We start from the raw sequence: 20904 nt of genomic DNA on the forward strand, positions 1-20904 counted from the left end.
GGTAAATATAATTTGTTGTTTGAGATGGATCTTAGTTCATACTTATGTGGATTGTTAACAAATTTAAAAATTACATTTAAGATGATCAGGAGCCAAACCATGTAAGGATTTATAGACTAGTAAACCCTTCTGAAATTGAGTTCTCTGCTGAAATGGAAGCCACTTTAGGGTTTTAAAAAGATTTGTTGATGGTGCATCGAAATTAGCATCACCAGTAACTCTGGCTGCTCTTTTTTTTGAAATTTCAGTAATCTTTCCTGACTTTCTATACCACTATTACTGGTACTCCAGACAGAACAACACTATTCTAGGTGTGACATGACATATGCATTGTAGAATGTCTTTCTCTGTTCTTGATGGAGATAAGATTTTATTCTGTTCAAGTGATAAGGAGTGAATTAACTTTTTAATGACCTTATCAACTTGTATTTTCCAGGACAAGATTTGGTCTATCATAATGCCAAGTAGTTTTTCATTTTCGGATTGTTGTATATCCATTCCTTTTATCATTATCTTGAAATCATTGTTCTCAGCTTTTACTCAGGTCCAACTACCTATGATCATGGCTTTTGATTTGGCTGCATTGATCTTCATGCCAGTTATTTATTTTGCCAAATCTTTATTTTAGTGCTAATCTCATGGCGTGTTGGTCCAATGGTATATAATGTCACATCATCTGTGAACATGGTGGTGGATAACTCAGTGTGATATCTGGTATGTCATTGATGTACAGCAGAAAGAGTAATGGTCCAAGAACTGATCCTTGTGGAACACCTGACTTTATCAGTTTCTTATTTGAACGTTTATTTAAAATAGAAACTTGTTGTCTGCCTTTAAGACAGAAACATAACCAAGTTAAGCTTTTAATACTAAAGGTCTCTTGTCATTTTTTTTAACTTTAACTGACTTTCTCCAACTGATATCCTTAAATATTAAAGTCCATTGGATGAATATTTGTGTAGGAAGTAGTAATTATAATTCACATATATCGGTGAATGTTGCTAGTTCCCCCAACTGCTAAATACCTAGTGTGCAAGCCTGTGCTGCATTAAATTTGTATGGACCCCATCACTTGCAAGTTATAAAAGTGAAAGAGGTATATAAAGTATTGTACTGTGTAACTTCTGTGTAATTCTTATATTTACATTTTTAGAACTTCCCCTTTAATTGGCATCTTATAGCCATTGTTATGCTGATGTGCAATTAAACTTATACACATGTATTCATTACATGGATGCATACATACATACATATACATACATACATATACATACATACATACATATACATACATACATATACATACATACATACATACATACATACATACATACATACATACATATTCACATACATACTCACACACATACATACATTAATTGTTTGTTAAGGTTTTGGTTCAAGCTTTTCAGTTGCACATATTTCATCAACCCCTTGATGGATTTTCTTAATACAGTGGATGATTCCTTATGAAAGTAAAGGGTCTTGTTATTTACATAGAAAGATCATTGTTAATTATGTGATTTTATGGTTGTAATAGCTCTGCATCCATTGTGCATCATCAATTAAGCATAGTGCATTGTGATTTGGGTTTCTTGCATGTGATTGTCAACAATTGATTTTTAACACTCTGGATTCCATATTTCTGATCCTATTTCTGTCAATCTTTGAATATGGAGTTATATAATCCAAATCTTGGACAGGTTTCATAATGAGCAAGGTCCATGTATGCTAATGAGGTGATCTTGCTTCAGGTTGGTTAATCTTTTAATTATTACCAATCAGGAGGTCATATTCCTGATCTGATTTTGATCTAGCATATAAGATATGCTTATATCATTAAGACTTGAGATGGGTTTGATGATGAGCGAGATCCTTGCATATTAATGGGGTGATCTTGCATCTGATAGGTAGAGCTTGTTACCATTCTGGATGCCTTATTTGTAATCCACTTTTGATCAGACATGAAATTCATACCTATACCAATATCCTGGACAATTTCAATACTAAACAAGATCCATGCATATTAACGAGGTGATCTTGCATCTCACTGGCTGAGCTTACGACCACTACAGAAGCCATAATTCAGATCTGATTTTGATGAAAATTCAAATATGGGTTTGTATCATCAAGATCTTGAAAGTCACTGAACAGAAGCTATATTGAAGAGGTAATCTTGCAACTGAAAGGCTGAGCTTTCTGCCACTCTTGAAGTTATATTTTTGATTAGATTTTGAGGAAATTACAAATGTAGACTACCACAGTTATCCTAATAGAAAACCACCTTCTAATGAATGTCCACCCCCATTTTGTTCAAAAAATCCTACCATAGTGAGGCTTATAGATCCACAGATATCTAATATGGTACATCTAAATATTTAAAACATTACACAAGTAATCCAGTGACTATTAGAAAAATAAAAACAGTTTAATTTACACACTTTTTTCAGTACAACAGTGATGTATGATATTTTAAAAAATTCAACACAGACACAAATAACAGTACATGTGTGTAATAAATTTGAAATGGTTCCACTTCAAAGACATCACAGAGATCTATTTTGCATAAATGTTATGTTGCTGGGGTCCAAGTCTATTTATATGCTAATGGTACCCTCCCCCCACCTTTAGAAAATTAAACTGCCCCTGTGACAACTATTAGAATATTTACAGTATACTAATGAGATACATTGCATCTGATTGGTTGAGTTTGTTACCTTTCTAGATCTAGGGACTATATTTCTCATCCGTTATATATAAAACTTGTTAAATGGGTTTATATCATCAGGATCTGATTATGAGCAGGTGACTGCATATTAATTATGCCATTCTTTGTAAAACATAATTGTATCAGGATATATAGTGAAATAGGTAAAATCATGACCTAAAGTTTGTGAGATAGATCTGTGTAGTTAAATGGTCAATTGTCATCAATGCAATCTAGGTAAGTGATGTCAAGCCAACTTGGGCCTCCTGTTTGTCATACTTACAACTTTTGTTGCTTACCTTCTGTCTCATCAGCATTACACCCATCTAAGCAATTCATGTTAAAATGCAAATAGGGTAATACAAGCTAATTCAGCAACTAGCTATCAGTCAGCTAGAGATTATCAGGCTCCACATAAATCACTGATCAGTCAGGTTGCCTGTCACATGTTCAACCTTGTAGATTGTCTTTCTACTGATTGTCTGAGTTGTGCATCAGAGAGAACTCTGATATCTTAATAGATTTCATTATACAACATACAGTAATTCACAAGGCCATGCCTTCAATATTTTTTTCACATTTTTAACAAAATTTTCACAATATACTCATAAACATTAAGTATTTTTGTAAATTTTGAAAAGTAAGTATTTGATTTTGTGAGAGATGATGTTCTAATGAGTATGATGTTGTTCACATAGAACAAACATGTTTCAGCCCTGATCTATAAACGGGGATTAGAATACAGTTGGATCAGGTTTAAGTATCAGTAAATATTTTACCCCATATAAATCAATTTTGTGGTTTCTCTCCTTGGTTGTAATAGGATTTCTGAGTTGGACATCGATGATTTTAGGTAAGCGATTGCAAAAGCAAGTTCAGACAGGTAAACAAATATGTCAAAATGTAAGGGTTGTTCAGTTCTCACTGTCTCTGCTTTTATGAACTATTTGCATGCATGAATGAGCACAGTGATAAATGATTATGGTATTGCATGACCTTGGATTTAACATTATTGGAAATAAATACCCTATATATACTTGTGTGCAAGCTGAATCCAACTACAGACAGCTTTGATTCTGATGTGCCATTGCATAATGCGCCTGCAGATCAGGGTCACTAGTTGTATTGACAAGTCCTAAATAAACAGTCAAGACCCAAATCTGCTGGCATATTTAGCATTATGTAATGGCAAATTAGGGTTTATGTTATTTGCAGATGGATTTGTTTATGTTTAATGTATGGAAGTAAAAGCAGAAATACAAATGAATGATCATCACAAGTTTGCATCAAAATTCAGTTCTTAGAAAAATAGATGATATGGATGAAAATGACTGAATCATTATATTGGATCATCATCATGATGGACATTAGCAATCCAAAGTAAAGTAATTAAAAATACATGGACACAACTGAGGCAAAAAAGTTACTTATGATAATGTATGAATCCTCGTGACTCTGTTGTCGAAGACATAATTCTTGGATTTGAAAGTTCATAAATATTGATTTATCTAAATCACAGTACAGAATAACAATTGATATTTTTAATTCAGTAATAAGTACCAAGACCCAGAATCCTTTGAGATCATTGGAAAAGTACAGAATCAAAGAATGAGCTGAAACAGTTAATCATCACAACAAAAACCTAACAAAACTGAGGTCAGGTCCCTAATAGAATGGCAGATTCACCAGCTGTAAAACATTGATTTGTGTCGACAAATCATCCAGATAAATAATTCTAAAGACAAATAATAGAAAATCTTAAATTCCTTAAGGTAACAATAAATGTGAATTTTCGTCAAAGGAAGACTGCAAGAAATGATGAACATTACAGATCAGAAATGAACAGCCCTTACAATTTACACAGGATAAGTCAAAACAAGCATCATCAGGTATTATCTGTTCCTGTATGCCACCATCTATATGATTCCAGACCTTAATTTATCACAGCACATACCTGCAGAACTTATGTCATAAAGACTGGATCTTGTGCTGTAATAAGACTTTGTCTTGTCACAATCGCCAATGCCATGGAGTAATACAGAATCTTTGAAATTATACAATAAAAGCAAGTCAAGTCTTTGGTTATTTAGAAATGCAGGAGTGTTTGAAACGTGTTAAATGCAGTCATACAATATGCCACTTCCTGCATTTGTGGCAGACACTTCTAATGTCTAAAACATCGTGTAAAAAAATGCAGACAGAATGCATGAAAATCACATACTATTTTCAAGCCCTAACCTTTATTTTGTAAATAACTCATCTTACATTCAGATAAGTCCCCATTTAAGTTCCCTGTTTATCAATTGGAGGTGAGAATTATCCCTGAAATTTCAGTTCTAGAGTAGACCTCTGATTCACATCATTTTGTGAAATGATACTTTATATGTAGTGAAGTCCCATGTTATGGTCTTATTTATCCACTTTGACCATGCCTGATGATGCTATACTGAAGGACTTTAAAAAACATGACAAGTGTTCAAGGATATCAACAAGAATAATTAGAAACACTCTTGTGATGTAATGAATATATCTTGATATATCTGTACATTCATAACCCAACTTTAAAGTATTCTCAGAAAAGTTTTATATCATTAAGACTTGAAAGACAAAAGTTTAAATTTCCTAGGTGTGATAAAAATACAGGAGAATTATCACAAGATGTAATTGTCGCATTTTTAAAGTCCAACAGTATATGAATTTTCCAGCTAATATATGGACAGAAATCTAACCCTGGTTACATGAAAGGTACGGCAGATATAATGTACACCATGGGATCGGTGAAATAGCAGTTGTTCATATTTATATGATAGCAGTATCACTACCATGCATGCTTGATATATAGTTTATGTGTGTCCTGACATGAAAGTGATAGGATAAATAATGTACATGGTATCTGGAATCGGTGAAATAAAAACTATTCATATTTGTATGATGGCTATGTATGTACCATGCATGCTGTGCATATTAGTTGATATGTATATGTATGTGGTGTGGGGAAAACATTGCAAATAATGCCATATTGATGGTCATTAAATTGATGTTTATGATTGGTCAACATTGTTTTCAACATAATTAGACAGAAAATCAAAGTTTCATAGGCCCCAATTCCTGTATTCCAAGATGTAATTTACAGGAGTTATTGCCCTTGATTGCTTGTCCAACTAACTTGCTTTGGTTTCCATAGCATAACTTTGCTATGGATAAATGAATTTCTTTAAAATTTGACGTTTGAGTGCCATCATCCAGACTTTGTTTTCTACAACCTGACTTTATTATGGATTGTTGTATTTGATACAAATTCTATAAACATCTTGATGACACCTTTGATTAACAATGTTTCACAGTATCATTTACAGAAATTTGGCCCCTAATTGTCGTTACTCCTAAGTATAACTTTACAGAAAAATTAAATTTAACTTAAATTAAATTTTGTGCAGCTTGATATTGATGAGATCAGAGATGAGTTTTGAAATATCTTGTGGGATTTTGAAATATTTCATGGAATTGATTATTTACAGGGTTAAAATATTTTTAATTAGTAGAGAATACCTAATTGACAATGTAATTATTTAGAGGATTCCACATCAGTTCCAGTTCTGGCTTTGCACCAGGATCATTCAGGATTTCAAACAAAGGTAGTGTGCAACTATGAATTACTGAACTCTTGCATGAATTTGGTTGCCAGCATTTTACTTCAGTATTTATAGAGTTCTTGAACATTATTGTTGGATACATCCCATTTCCTGTTTAAAATCCTGTTGAATGAATTATTGCACCCATAGCTACAAGCCATACAGTGAATAGAATTGCATCTGATTTCAGCGTTTCGTCAGGTGATTTGCTTTTTATTATAGTTGTTCTCAGCAGCAGAGTGTCTGCCTGAATCAGACATGTCAGAATGGGGGTCAGTGTATTGACGTGAGTGGTGGCCTAAACCTGCGGCGCAAATGTATCTGTCAGTCTGGTTACACCGGCAGAGACTGTGAGACTAACATAAGTGAGTATCATGTAATGAAACCACTTTCATAATGGTACCTGACTTAAACTAATTATGCTGTTTTGAATTCCCAAATATCATTAACATTCTATTTTGCTCACAAAAGTTTCATTCTAAGAGAGCATTCCAGAAAACAAAACATTTAATGAATATAGTGAATTACTTGCACAGATCTGAATTCCTACAAAGTAGTGGAGTGCTACAATAGTTGTGGAGTGCTACATTAGCAGTGGAGTCCTGTTGTTGTTGTTGCATTGCTTGGTTTTTAGCATTGCTTTTAACATTATAGCCTACACCATGCAAAGGAAAAGTTAAGTGCCTTTACTAAGTATACTAGGGCGGTCAATCCATGTTTGGTGAGGAACAGCAACTGTTGACTTTTCAGAATGCTTGACTGACCAGACAACTTCAATTTTTATACAGTTATCAAATAAAAATGAGGAAAAAACATGTTTTTTCTAGTCTTTGGCATCATTTAGTTCTTTTACCTGACATAACACAATGTAAGAGGCATTGTTTATTTCTGTTTGCTTACAGGTGTATCCATCTGTAATTAATCTAGCATACAAATCTAATATTAAAGCATGCTAGTGCCATTCCCAGTTTAAATTAAATTAGGTTCACATAAGCATTCCATACACCAGGAATACTCCAGCATTTCTTATGCTTAGAGCAGAAATATTTGTAATTTAGCAATTACTTACTAATGTCTTTGCATTTAGTGCGGTTAATAATAATAGTAATAATAATAATAACCATAATCATTATAGTCATAATAAAGACTTTATTTAGGGTAACTCATTTAGTTACAGAGCTAATCTACATTGAGGCCTTCTAGCTTAAAAAATAACTGGTAACTCTTGACATTTTAACCATATCTGTTTGAATAGACTACTAGGTTGTATCATGGAAAATTAAAACTGAGGAATGTGTAGGGAAAGCAACAGTTGTGAGGAAAGATTCAATATATTTTTTCATCAGCACTATATACTATTCTTCTTATATTTAAGATGAATGTGAATCCAACCCATGCTTGTATGGGGCGACATGTGTGGATCTTGTCAATGGCTATCGCTGTAGCTGTAGAAACCCATTGTACAATGGCAGTAACTGTGAGACACGTCGATCCCCATGCCAGAATGTGAATTGTGGCAGTGGGACCTGTGTGGATGATTACTACACAGATACATATAGGTGTATCTGCAACCCAGGGTATTATTTTGGTAAGTAATATGCAAAAATATTGATCAAGGTTAATCTTGGTAATATTTTATTCATCTATAGATATGTTATGAAGGGTAGTAAAAGCAAGGTCATTTTAACCTGTATAATAAACTCTACTCTTTTTGTAAGTTATATGCAAAATATTGAACAAGAAGGGTAACTGATAAGAATGATTATAAATTTGCATATTTTTTCAAATACTACATAGTACATAGAAACTAAAGGAATGCAATGTATCCTAATAGACCTGCAGCATATTTTACCTGGTAATAAAAATTACATAAGAAAATAATAATATATTACAACAAACTATTACAGAATTCTTTTCTCTGGAAGATTGCAGAATTTTTATATATGTATGTCGACTCAAATTATTTTCGAAAAATGATATGAAATTGTCTTAAAAGAAGTTTAGTGTTATATTAGGATTTCCAGTAAGCAGACAGGACAATTCAGACATTGTTTTAAAAACCATTACAGTGGTCACCTTATATGGCCTCTCTCACCAGTAGGCCTTTCCTTTCCATGGCCAGTTTTCTTAGCACTGAAGAGTTTGTATACAGATGTACTACTCATGAGTGGCCACTCCTCTGATCCAGCATGCAGCCAGCATTTTAGGCAGAAATTATTAAATTTACCCCTTACAAGTGGCCACATTTTATCCAATGTGTGCAAAATCTTTATTCAGTTCCTACAGTAAGGTAAGTATTCTGATTGTATCTGTGTATCTGTTTCCCAATGTCAGGTTTTGAGAGAAGTTTTGGCTAAAGTACATTTATATCATGTACCACTACTGTAACAATTAATATTACATCAGTATCTACAAAGGCAGACATTTACAGGAAATGGGGTTAATAGTGTTGTGATAAAGTTTTGGGCTTCACATACCTGTTGAGTTCTCTATGACTGGAGGTAATTGTCAAGATCATAACAATATGGTCAATATAGGCTAAATATAAAGTTTGTGGATTCACACAGAAAGAGAATTGAACCTTGAACAAAATGAAGTGAAAACTGAAAAATCATGACTGTACATCTATCACTTTTTTATAAACAAGGCATTTACAAAAGTTTTATCGGCATGATTAAATTGCAGTATAGTTAGCAACAAGTACAAGTTATTCACCTTAGGAACTATGGGGAGAGTTCAAGAGTTCTTGCCTAAATATTTGATGCAGAAAAGACTCAAATAAACAGCATAACAAAGAGAATATTCAGCACCAGTAAAAACCAGCCAGGTTGTGTTAGTTTACTTGATGGTACCCAAAGGCCATTAGCCAATTCTTTAAAGAACATTCAGCTTCAGTCCAGGAAACAATCCCATTTTAATTCTCCTTATAGCTAATCAGCTGCCTAAAGGGGTTGCTTTAGAGACCAAGGGAAGAAGTTTTGTGGTTCCTTCCACAATCCTAAGGATGTGAGGGGCCTCTCTAGGGACTTGTCCTTTCTATTGAAGTACAGTTCTCTTCAATTTACTTCCATAGGCACTTGACTAGATCTCATTTTTCAGGAGTATGTTAGATCTTAACAGATCATGGGTGTGTCGTTGTTATCATAAAAGGAGGATACTTGTTTCAGTTCCAGGAGTATTCTCCTCTGTTAAGGATTCTCATGGAGTTCCATCATATTGGATGTTTTTAAATTAAGAGGTGTAGCCCCTTCTACAGAAGCATGCAGTAGAGAGGTTAATGAGTGGCTAGTGTCTGTCCTTCTACTCCTGGAGCTCCAAGCTTCTAGGAGGAGGAAAGTTTCAGTTTATCATAGAGCTTTCCACCTTAAACAAGTTTCTACATGATGAACCTTTCAAGATACATACAACAATCTCAGTCATATTTACATATGCTTGGATGACTGAGCAGTCTTTATTGACCTCCAGGATGTATAGCTTCACATTTTCCCTTCTCACAGGAAGTATCTCCAGTTCTTCTTGGATGGGAAGGTCTTCTATTTTTGCACTCCACTGTTTGGCCTAACCCTCATGACCAGTCTTTACCAGGGTAATATGAGTTGTTGTCATCCACCTAAGATCACTGGACATTGTTATCATCCATTATTTTGACAAATGATTGGTTTACAATGGTCTCTTAGAGTTCCTGTGTCATTATGTTCTGCTGCTTGCCCTTAGTACCAATTGCACAATGTAGAGAAATCAGAGAATCTTCCAAATTGGGTTTTCATAAACATGGGGAAGAATTTCCTCACAAATGGGATAATTTTATATTCCATTGGTCAGAGTGGACAATATCCTGGCTCTTTTGTAAGCACTAAAAACCATGAAGTGGATGTTGGCTAATCAGTGTCTCATTTGGGGACATTGAACTCCATTACAGACCCATGTTATATATGCTTAACTTAATATGTTTTGTTAGTTAAAAAACAATTTCATTCCATTACATGTTATTGTAATGTAAAATTATTTCTGTTTGACCTGATTGTCTTTTTAAAATTATTTTTATTTCTTTTAGGTAAACAATTAATAAAAGATTCTATGTGTAGGAGCTCATTTACTGAATTATTATTCAGATAAACAAACAATGAGTAAATATGTTGATCAGGGTCAGGGTTTTGGAGATTCCCAAGTGAACTTTATAGGGTATTGTGTTTTAAATAAACAAGGCTCATTAGATCATTCAAGAAGGTTATTTTTCATTAGGTAATGATTGTTTTCAGGAAATGTTAATTGTGACCTTGAGGTCAAGCAGAGAACTATATTATCTTGTGACTCTGAGGAATTTATCGGTCATGCTTTAACATCTGGCACTTTAAGTTGTATTATGTTGTGCCCAGTTTAGGCTGAAGTTTATTTTCATAAAATTATTGAATTCAAGTGATTCTTTTCTCTGGAAATACAAAAATGCTCTGACAAAATTCTTGGATAAAGACATTCATTGGAATTTATACTGAATTAAAACCTGGAATAATATTTCTGTGATTTAACAAGAGACTGTTGACACCTCAATACTTCATAGACCAGAACAGACACATCATCACATTCAGTTTTGGATGTCTTTGGTACTTGAATTTTATTCAGGACTTATTACTAGGACCTGTGTCTTTAATTTTTGGATTATTTTTGGAATCAATTTGCAATACTGTAAGTTCTTATTTCTCATTTTTCACTTTGTATTCTAGGGAAATAAATTATTTGTTAAATTTTACAAAGCTTGTTGACTTCACTCTTTTCTGTTACATATTTCAAGAGCATAGACTCATATTTCTTTTGGACCAGCTTTCACCATCATTTCAGTTGGTGTGAAAATTGGGACTGGTTTTCGACAAAGACCCCATGCAAGCTTCTGAACCCCACTCCTATCTGTTCACGGACCTGTCAGATTGAAGTTGGGGTACTCACTTGGGAGTGGAGGGTATAGCTCTTTGGGGTTTGTGATCCCTTGAGGAATCTATCCTGCACATAAACAATCTCAGCATCAAAGCAGTATTCCTAGCATTGGTCATACCTCAGACAATGAGGTGGCACAATTTCCCAGGCTCTTTGTTTGAGGTTCGGAACATTCTTTACTGGGAATTACTATCTAAGAGGATTACCTTGGTGGGCGTTATTATCCATATTTGTTTATCCCCCAGCAAGAAGAAAATCTAGTGGACAGTCTGTCTCGGAAAGGCATCAATCTGTGTGGACTCCCTGTTCAGATTTTGTGTAAAACTGCAACAAACTCAACTTGTGTGGTTCCCTATGTTCCAGCTCTGAAAACCTGGGCAGTGTATGCATTCAGCCTGAAGTGGAATTGCCAATTGGCTTATGCCTTTCCATCTTTCATAATTATTCTGCAGGTGCTCTAAAAGTCAGGACTTAGACTGCTTATCTCTTGATAGCCCATTTGTGGCCCCAATGGTCATGGTTCAGCAACTTTCTAGACTCCTATTATAGACCAGCCCAGGACCATACCTCAGAGACCTTCCATCTCAGCATGGGCTGCATTCTACACAAGAGTCCACAGATACTCCACTTTCATGCCTGGCTTATTTTAAGTGATCTTGTGACCTATCTGCCAGGACAATGCCAAGTGCAGTTCTTTTTAGCTTAATTTGTAGGTTGATAAATAGATGAGAATCATAATTAATACTGCATTATTTAAGTATTGCATTATTTTAACAAAACAAAGCTTTACAATTTGGCAGCACTATCATAGGTAGTTTTTATTCGTCCTTTTAGTTTATATACATTTTTGTCCTCCAGAGCATTACTGGCAAGAAACTTTAAACTTGAAAATCATTTTATTGTCTTGCCTTGTCTCACACACATGGGAAAAATATGCAAGACATACCACTGATATTGACATTTGCCTTGGAATTAACTTGAATACAAATTGTTGTGCATGTCAATATTTAAGTTAATGTGCAAACTGTTAACACTGAAAAAAGCGAGACATAGCATTTCATGAAACTTTAATGGTATATTTAACTTTTCAATTAAAATGTGTATTTTCATTTATCTCTAATTGACAGGTACTGCCTGCGATTACAAGTTATATCTTGGAAAGATTGTACCAGATATTTCCAGCTTACCAGCAACTCTATCATCTAATGCCACAAGCTGTAGAATGACCTGTGATGCACACCAAGCATGTCAAGGCTTTTCTCTTAAAGATGGCAATTGCACTCTGCTGGTCAGCTTGTACACTGAGGGTAGTCTACAAACAAATTCAAATTATAATACCTACCTCAAAACCTGCTTCAAACCTACAGGTACATATAAGATCATCATGCATGAGGTTGTGATTATTTTTTTTTAGCTAAGTGGAGAATAATTGTATTGTCTTATATTTATACTCTAAAACATTGTAAATTAGAGCCAGACATAAACTGCACTTCATTCAGTATCAGGTCCAGATTTTGTTCTTAATATCTTTGACTGGACTGGACATTTAAGCAAGACATATTTCCCAATTTCTGTGTTTTTGTTATTTAGCCATAGGTGTCAATGTAAATGTTTGGCATATAGCTCTGCAGCTGTTTGCAGCTCACTCAATATTAACTATAGCAAATGACGATGCCTGTATGAAAACTTCTGCCCTGACTTTAACCAGATTCCAAGTGATATTTTAAAGCCAATTTCACCTAAAGCCTAGATTCCACTTATTATAAATTTTAGGTGGATTCAGGGTGGAATATGGCACGAAATATGCATATTACTCTGTCTATTACTAGGAGGACTCTGTTTATTCTGCCTAAAGGTGGAATTTGTTTATTTTGTCTACTAGGCAGAATCTGTTTATTCTGCTTATTTAGCCTAGATTCCTTTTATTATCACTTTTAGGCAGATTCAGGGTGGAATATAGCTCAAAATATGTAAATTTCTTTGTCTGTTATTAGGCGGAATCTTTACTTCTGCCTTATTAGATGGAGATACCTGCAGAAACCCCATCCAATAATGAAAATGTCAAAATGTTAGTCCACCTTGCGGAAATTTCACCTAGAAATAAACTCCTCCTAGAGCTGCAAGCAAAATGCCTTCAGCATGGAAAAAAATTCCATCTAGTGAAATTAAGACCAGAACCAAACACAATTTAATCCATTCTTTAGATAGTTTATTAAATGCATTGGATTACAGATTTGTGGGTAAATTACAGCAAATAAAAAATTGATTTCAACATTTTACACATTCCATCAACTTACATTTTGGCCAACAAAATAATACATGTACATCATTTAACTGGAAAAAATAATTAAAAAAGGCAGAACAATTATAAACTGGACCCAACTTCTAAACATAAATACATGTGACAGTGGAATGATCAGTTGTTGGGAATCAATGATAAATATTCACAATAATTTGTAAAATGGATCATAAATTTTATTTTCACAGATATTATCAATAAGATTTAGGTTTTTCTTCTCCTCATTTTCTTTCTTGCATACAACACCTATTCCATGATGGCATCACTTAAGTCTTTTTCATTTCACTTTAAAGTTTGGTGACATTTCACAAATATTTCGAGCAAAACTTTTATTGAAATTGTGGTGAAATCTCACTTAATTTTCACTGAAATATTTTTGACAAAAAAATTTGAATAAATTTTCTTGAGATTTCACTAAAATTTTGATCATTATATAGTATTTTGCTGAAGTTTCAGTAGTTTTTCAGACATTCAGAAGGTTTCAAATAAATAATGGATACGAATTAAAGAGGACTTTAATAACCAAAGTGATATTTTAGTGTGCATGAAAAGAAATGTACAGATGTTGTAATTATGTGACATCCAAGGCAGGAGATATGGGCATTAATAATAATAATAATAACAATAATAATAATAATAATGATAAAGACTTTATTTAGAGAGGGAACTCAATTATTTACAATTATTTACAGAACTAATCTTTCTTGAGGCCTTCTGTTACGTAGAATGTATGTGAAGAATCTGGCTTGACACTAAATAATTAAGTGATTTTAAAAATCAAAGTATCAAGCCTGGAACATATGCACAGGCATCTGTGAACACATAAACATATATAAAATATAAAATATTAATCTGCATTGAAAAAGTCAACCATGAAAATAATGCAAAATTACAGAAAAGCATCCATTTGAGACAATGATTACGAAAAGAAGAAATGCTAGGAGCTGGTTTTATATCACTTGTACTGTAGACTTGATTTTTGATTGTGCAAACTATGATGCTGTTGTGGTCTTTTGAATTAGTCCTTGTTCCTTAAGCAGCTGTGACAAACGTTTATCATGATATAATTACTCTTATTTTACACTGAGTTCTAACATACCTAGAATATTTTGATAGTATACACAATAATGCCTGAAGAAAATTCTGCAAAGATATGACTACATGGGTATCTGGCAACAATTCCCAGTAGTGATCTATACGTTGTTCCATTCTTAAATTCTGAAGCTAATAAGTTTGGAGCTATATAACTTTGAAATCATCCTCAAGTTCAATTCATTATCCTATTTAGCACATTAGCCACTACTGTAAAGCTCTGTATGGCACAAAAAGCAAAATTCTAGTCCTGGCATTCAGTTTTCATACAGATTGACCAATTACATTCCCATTAAGTTATTCTCATTACCGCACATTTTTCAAATGGTTATTCAATCTATTATCTCGCTCGAAAATTCCAGTTGCCATGTTTAGCAAGAATACTCATTCACATCGGTTTCTGTTATGCGACGATTCATTGGCAAGTACAAAATTTTCACCAATCAGAAACTTCTTTACAGTGATCATCTGTTAAACAATAAACAGAACAAATACTTATTAGAAAGCTTCTTGCGGAATGGGACTGGATAGAGCACTATTATAAAAAAAGTTTTAGAGACGATATTAAAAAAGGGGCTCATATTGAGGAAAATCAGCTTCAGGTCAGGAGAAAAGTGAAATTCTGTTTTAAAATGGAAAACGATATTAAATTATGCCCAAAGATGTATTGTATAGCAGGAATTTTGACAAAAGTCTATCTTAGAAATGTTGTTGTTATAGGCTTTAACGCCATTTTTCAGCACAAGATAGGCTATACATGGCGGCCAGTATTAATGGTGGAAGAAGAACCTGGGAAAACCCCGGAAAGAACATATGACCCACGAGAAGCTACCAGCAAGCTTTCTTACATATCTACATTGGCCGAGCCTGAGTGTCGAACCCGTGCAGACATAGGTGAGATGGCAGTGATCCGTGACAGAGAGCACTTTAGACCACTCGGCCAGTTAGACAGACTCTAGATGTATAGATTTTTAACATTTTAGGCAGATTCCGCCTGGAGTCAGCTTAAGTTCCAGGTGGAATCTGCCTAATTATTTCATATAGTAGTGCCAAGTTTTGTGCACATGATCTCTTTGTCTCAATGGTACTACCAAATAATGGTACCTGCCCTTATCTTGCTTTATTTTTAAAATAGTATTGGGCCCAATAAAAATCAGAGACAATCTTGTGAACACAGTGCTTTTCTGCATTCTGTGGAGATCAGTTTATGTCTTCACACCCAGTTACATTACAGAGTGCAATTATCATGCTATATTTAGTCGTAAAAAAACTGATGGCAGTGGTTATCCTCATTCTGTGGTTCACGATTCATCACAAGCAAATGTAGTTACTAGAGACCAACCGGTCATGCTTGCATGATTATATTTGGTCTTTAGGCTCTATAAATCACACAGTTTTGCAAGTATAAGTGATTTCACTTTGAACACTTGTATTTACATATGAAAAATACATCACAATGACCTATTTTTGTCATGCTTTTGAGTATCAACTCACTTGGATCATGGATTAGCAGAGCATGTGCTACATTACCTTACATGGAATTTACCTTACATGGAATTCTTGGTTTACCTGTAAACATAGACTTTACATTGGTATGATGTTTCTGAAGGCATTACAGTTGTTGTCAACATTACCTTACATAGAATTCTTGGTTTACCTGTAGAGCATAGATTTTATATTGGTATGATGTTTCTGAAGGCATTATTATTGTTGTCAACATTACCTTACACATAAAATTCTTGGTTTACCTGTAGAGCATAGACTTTACATTGGTATGATGTTTCTGAAGGCATTATTGTTGTTGTCAAAATACTTCCTGTTCTATGAAACTTTTATCTACAGTCATGAAACTTGATGGGTGGATTCATTTCAAGAAGTATCATTCATCAATAACAAGGGTTTGTGTTTTGTGTTGTGAATGCATTTTTGCCTCATTTACACACAATTTTGAAGATCTAATGGACCACTTGCAGCACTAAAAATAAACTAGTGGCAGAGAAAAGAACCAACAATATGCCTTCATTGTTTTAAATTATGTAAACATTTTTCTTGGCAAGTTTTTTGCATTATGGATGGACCAGAAAGAAAAATAGGATATATATAATGTGAAATCAGAATTTCAGTGTTTGCCTTTATCTTTGTTTTGTTTGCCTTTTAGGGAAGGCACTCATGATGGTTTAGCCAGGATGGTGCAGATGTGCTATTAAAGTTTATTTGTACATACATAGACACTGTTTGTCCATGCATACTTTAAAATGGTTGGAAAGCCTTAATAGGAAATATTCTTAAAGATGCAGGTCATGTCAAAAATTGCTTTAACATCTGGTTTTAAACAGATGTCAAATGCAAGTCTTTTTGGTGATGTTTGATAGCTTTAGTTTCTGTCTTCAATCACAGATGACTACTTTACCCCATGGTATGATGTTGTATTGACATTGGTTTTCAACAGATGTCAAGTGATTCTGTTTATGTCTTCAATTACAGGTGACTACTTTACCCCATGGTATGATTTTGTATTGACATTGGTTTTCAACAGATGTCAAGTGATTTTATTTATGTCTTCAATTACAGATGACTACTTTACTCCATGGTATGATGTTGTATTGACATTGGTTTTCAACAGATGTCAAGTGATTTTGTTTATGTCTTCAATTACAGATGACTACTTTACTCCATGGTATGATGTTGTATTGACATTGGTTTTCAATAGATGTCAAGTGATTCTGCTTATGTCTTCAATCACAGATGACTACTTTACCCCATGGTATGATGTTGTATTGACATTGGTTTTCAATAGATGTCAAGTGATTCTGTTTATGTCTTCAATTACAGATGACTACTTTACCCCATGGTATGATGTTGATGATCCTGATTCAGACTTCAGTGACATGGAAACTTTGAGTGGGTTACAAACTGGGGTAAGTAATTTTATCATATATTATTTATAATAAAAAATGTATTGACCTACATTTAACATTTTGCTGGCTTATGTTTGGTTTTTGCAGTTTTTATTCAGATTGGTGTTTTATTTTTCTTTATTTTACCTCCATACATGAAATCATGGAACATGGTGAGAGTATGTCCTTTGATGAGTACTGGTACAGTACCATTACCTTAAAAGGAGAATCACCTTGATTTGTATTTCACATTTCACTACATTGTTTCATTTTGATGTTTTTACTATTTCTACTGTAATCATTAAAAAGGCAACTGTATACATTTGCTTGTGACCATAGCCATGTCTGAAAATGTCACTGTTGTCTAATTCACATTTAACTGACTTAGGCTGTTGCATTTAGCTTTTGGTTTGTGGCATGTATAGTGCATACTATCTTATATAGAACCATGAAACTTGGGAGTACGTCTTTATTACAAATACTCCACATTTCAGTAGGTCAAAAAAGCCACATTTTAAACTGTACTGCCTTAAGTTTAATTTTGTACTCTTCATGCTATTGTCATGAAATTGACCATGATATGCATCTCTATTACTACCACATGCCCACAACAAAAGTAGCACATTATCAACTATACATATTATTTTACCGGCTTGGTATAAATTTTTGCATTTAGTTTATTACCACATGATAGGGGTCGGCATTTAATTACAAAATAAATGAGTGCAGTAAGAGAGTAACACTGTTAAAATCGAGATGTTTGGTCGCCCTTCATGTGCCACACAAAACCTCTCATGTGCCACCTGGTAGCATGAGTGCCATAGGTTGCTGAGCCCTGCCACTTGAGTTTGTGGCATATTATATGCATTTTATCCTACCTAGAATCATTAAAAACTTGGGGGATGGATGCATGTTGATCAATTCTTCATCCTTTGTGCCAGAAGAGGTCTTTGTGACCTATAATTTTTACCCAGTGACTTGCAAATTTTGTGTAACAGTTCACTTCTTAGGTTCTGTTGACAATTTCCAACCATGAAACTTGATTGCTGGATGCAACCTACATTTTATACTTTACTAACACGAGTTAGGGAGAAAAAAAGTTACAAATCTGATTCAGCCATGCTAGACAAAATATATCATCGCCTATTCATAATGTCCTTTTTGACCAGTGTAGTTGGAATTAGGAATAAATGTTATTCAGTAGTTAACTTTACTTATTAATAACTATATTTTATATATTGTGATGTGTTACCCTCAGCAGGCTAACTGTGTATTGCACATGTGAATAAGTATAAGAATTAGGTGAGCAGGCAGCATGCTTTTTGGTGTAGTGCAAATGTAGTTGAATCTTAAATGTAGTTTTAACCAGAATTTACCTTTATTATTTACTGACATCTTTGGTTACATCTTAGGATCTTGGATTTTATATTTTCTAAAAAATTATTTAATTTGTATTATGACTTGTCAGGACAGTGGTAAGAAGCTTACAGTATTACAGATATTATCCATGTGTTTCGTTGTCTGTCCTACTTTGATTAGGTTTTGTGTTTATGTCTGCTTTCAGGTACTGTGGTAGGCATATCTATGTTACATGAGTTCATTTCTATTTTCTATGGCAAATAGAGCTTACAAAGATATTTACTTTCTATACCAGTCCAATGTTTTAATTTGAGAATACATTCATATTGGTTATCTATTCAAGAAATGCTACTCCTTGTTTGGTGAGCTTTTCAAAATCATCATGCAGATAGTCATTAAAAATATATCATGCTCTGTTTACATTTTTTATGATTTTATTAATATATCCTTGTACATTTAAACTTCATAGATCACCTCTTACATGTCTGGCGTAACTTTTCCATCTCCATTTTAACAGCAGTGAAAACTTGGGGACAGGATCTTGTTCTTGTAATCATCAGGGCTTTCTTTAAATCCATTCTCTTCAGAAAGGCAGATATATACTTAGTTTTCACTGTGACATACTTTACGATAATAATGTTGTAGCACCCATTCTGGTATAACTGCACTAAGGGGAAAAGTCACAAGGGAGAGGGTTTTTCTTTTACACATTTGCTTTAACTCTAATCTAATGCTTCATGCTGACTTCATGCCATAGGCTTGACCCTAGCTAATATAAACAGCCCTAGCTGACTTTAGAGAAAGTATTCCAAGATGAACTATTCTGGAGTTAAATGTATACTCTGATTGTATTAGTTGCAGACCCTTTATCTGATCCTAGTCTACATATCAAAGTGCACAATACCTAAGGTTTTATAACCAAATTATAGCCATATATCCAGTCTCCACACACACCCATTTGCACCCTTTAATGTAAATTAGAATTGCCAAAAATATTATAATAAATGAAAAATTGTAAAATTTATCCTTGTGATCTAATTAATTCCAAATTAAACTGTAACTCTATGGATGTGGGAGGTCACAGGTTTGAATCTCAACTGAGTAATACCAAAGACAAAAACAGTACTAACAGTTGCCTTGCTTCGTGCTTAGCATTAAGAGGTAAGTGCTAGGACTGGTCAGTATTGTCCATTCACAATTGTTATTTACAACTGATGAACAACCCACATAATTTTTCCCACAGATTTTGCAGGGAGTATTCTGGCATCAACACCTTTCATTTTGTTTCAGTTGATGTGAATCCATTAGCCAGATTGGCAACTATTGATAAAATTAGAAAACCTAAGAACTTCCCATGAAATCATAGACTTCATGTGAGCATGAAGGCGTTTCATATAGACAGACTGTTAATTGAATTCTGAAGAAATAATGAGCAGAATTTTGACCGAATTAGATAGAAAGCATCCTAGCAAAGAGTCCTTTGAGATATTTGCAAATTATGTCAGTCCACCATCATATACAACTACCACCTAGACCATGGGTGGGCACGATATGTCCATGGGCAGGATCCAGTGATCTAATTGTATCCATTAATTTATATCATAGTGTGTGGTCTTAAAGAAAACTTATTCGGCTGCACCCTAGAAGAAGTTGCCAAAAGCCTGACCTAGACCAGCATGTTGTTCTCAACCCATTTTTTTTCCAAACATGACCGGTGATGGTTATTGATATTTGGCTTAGATTATAAATGCTAATGTAGATTGATCCAATTCAAACAGAAACAAAGATTTTTTTTATTTTGTTAGCAAGGACTAGTATTTTTGTTTTTTTGGTCAAATAAAAGATCAAAGCCAAATCAAGCAATTCCACAACAGCAAAGCTATAATACTAATAATATTAATGATGATGATAATAATAAAACTAATTAATGGTATTACTAAATAATAGTATTACTTATTAATGGTATTACTAATTAATGATATTACTAAT

General features: G+C 33.9%; 1 protein-coding gene across 1 annotated transcript in view; it reads left to right on the top strand.

The window, feature by feature from the left end:
• Window positions 1-20904, top strand: part of LOC149802750 (uncharacterized) — a 248263-nt gene that overhangs the window by 183869 nt on the left and 43490 nt on the right. Inside the window, exons 39-42 of the mRNA XM_089953826.1 lie at window positions 6562-6704; window positions 7715-7927; window positions 12396-12635; window positions 17492-17577. Coding sequence (XP_089809952.1) covers window positions 6562-6704; window positions 7715-7927; window positions 12396-12635; window positions 17492-17577 — 682 coding nt within the window. The remainder of the gene's footprint in view (window positions 1-6561; window positions 6705-7714; window positions 7928-12395; window positions 12636-17491; window positions 17578-20904) is intronic.

Source organism: Sinohyriopsis cumingii, chromosome 3, assembly GCF_028554795.1.
Source record: "Sinohyriopsis cumingii isolate HCF-2022 chromosome 3, ASM2855479v2, whole genome shotgun sequence".
In the NCBI taxonomy this organism is placed as follows: Eukaryota; Metazoa; Mollusca; class Bivalvia; order Unionida; family Unionidae; genus Sinohyriopsis; species Sinohyriopsis cumingii.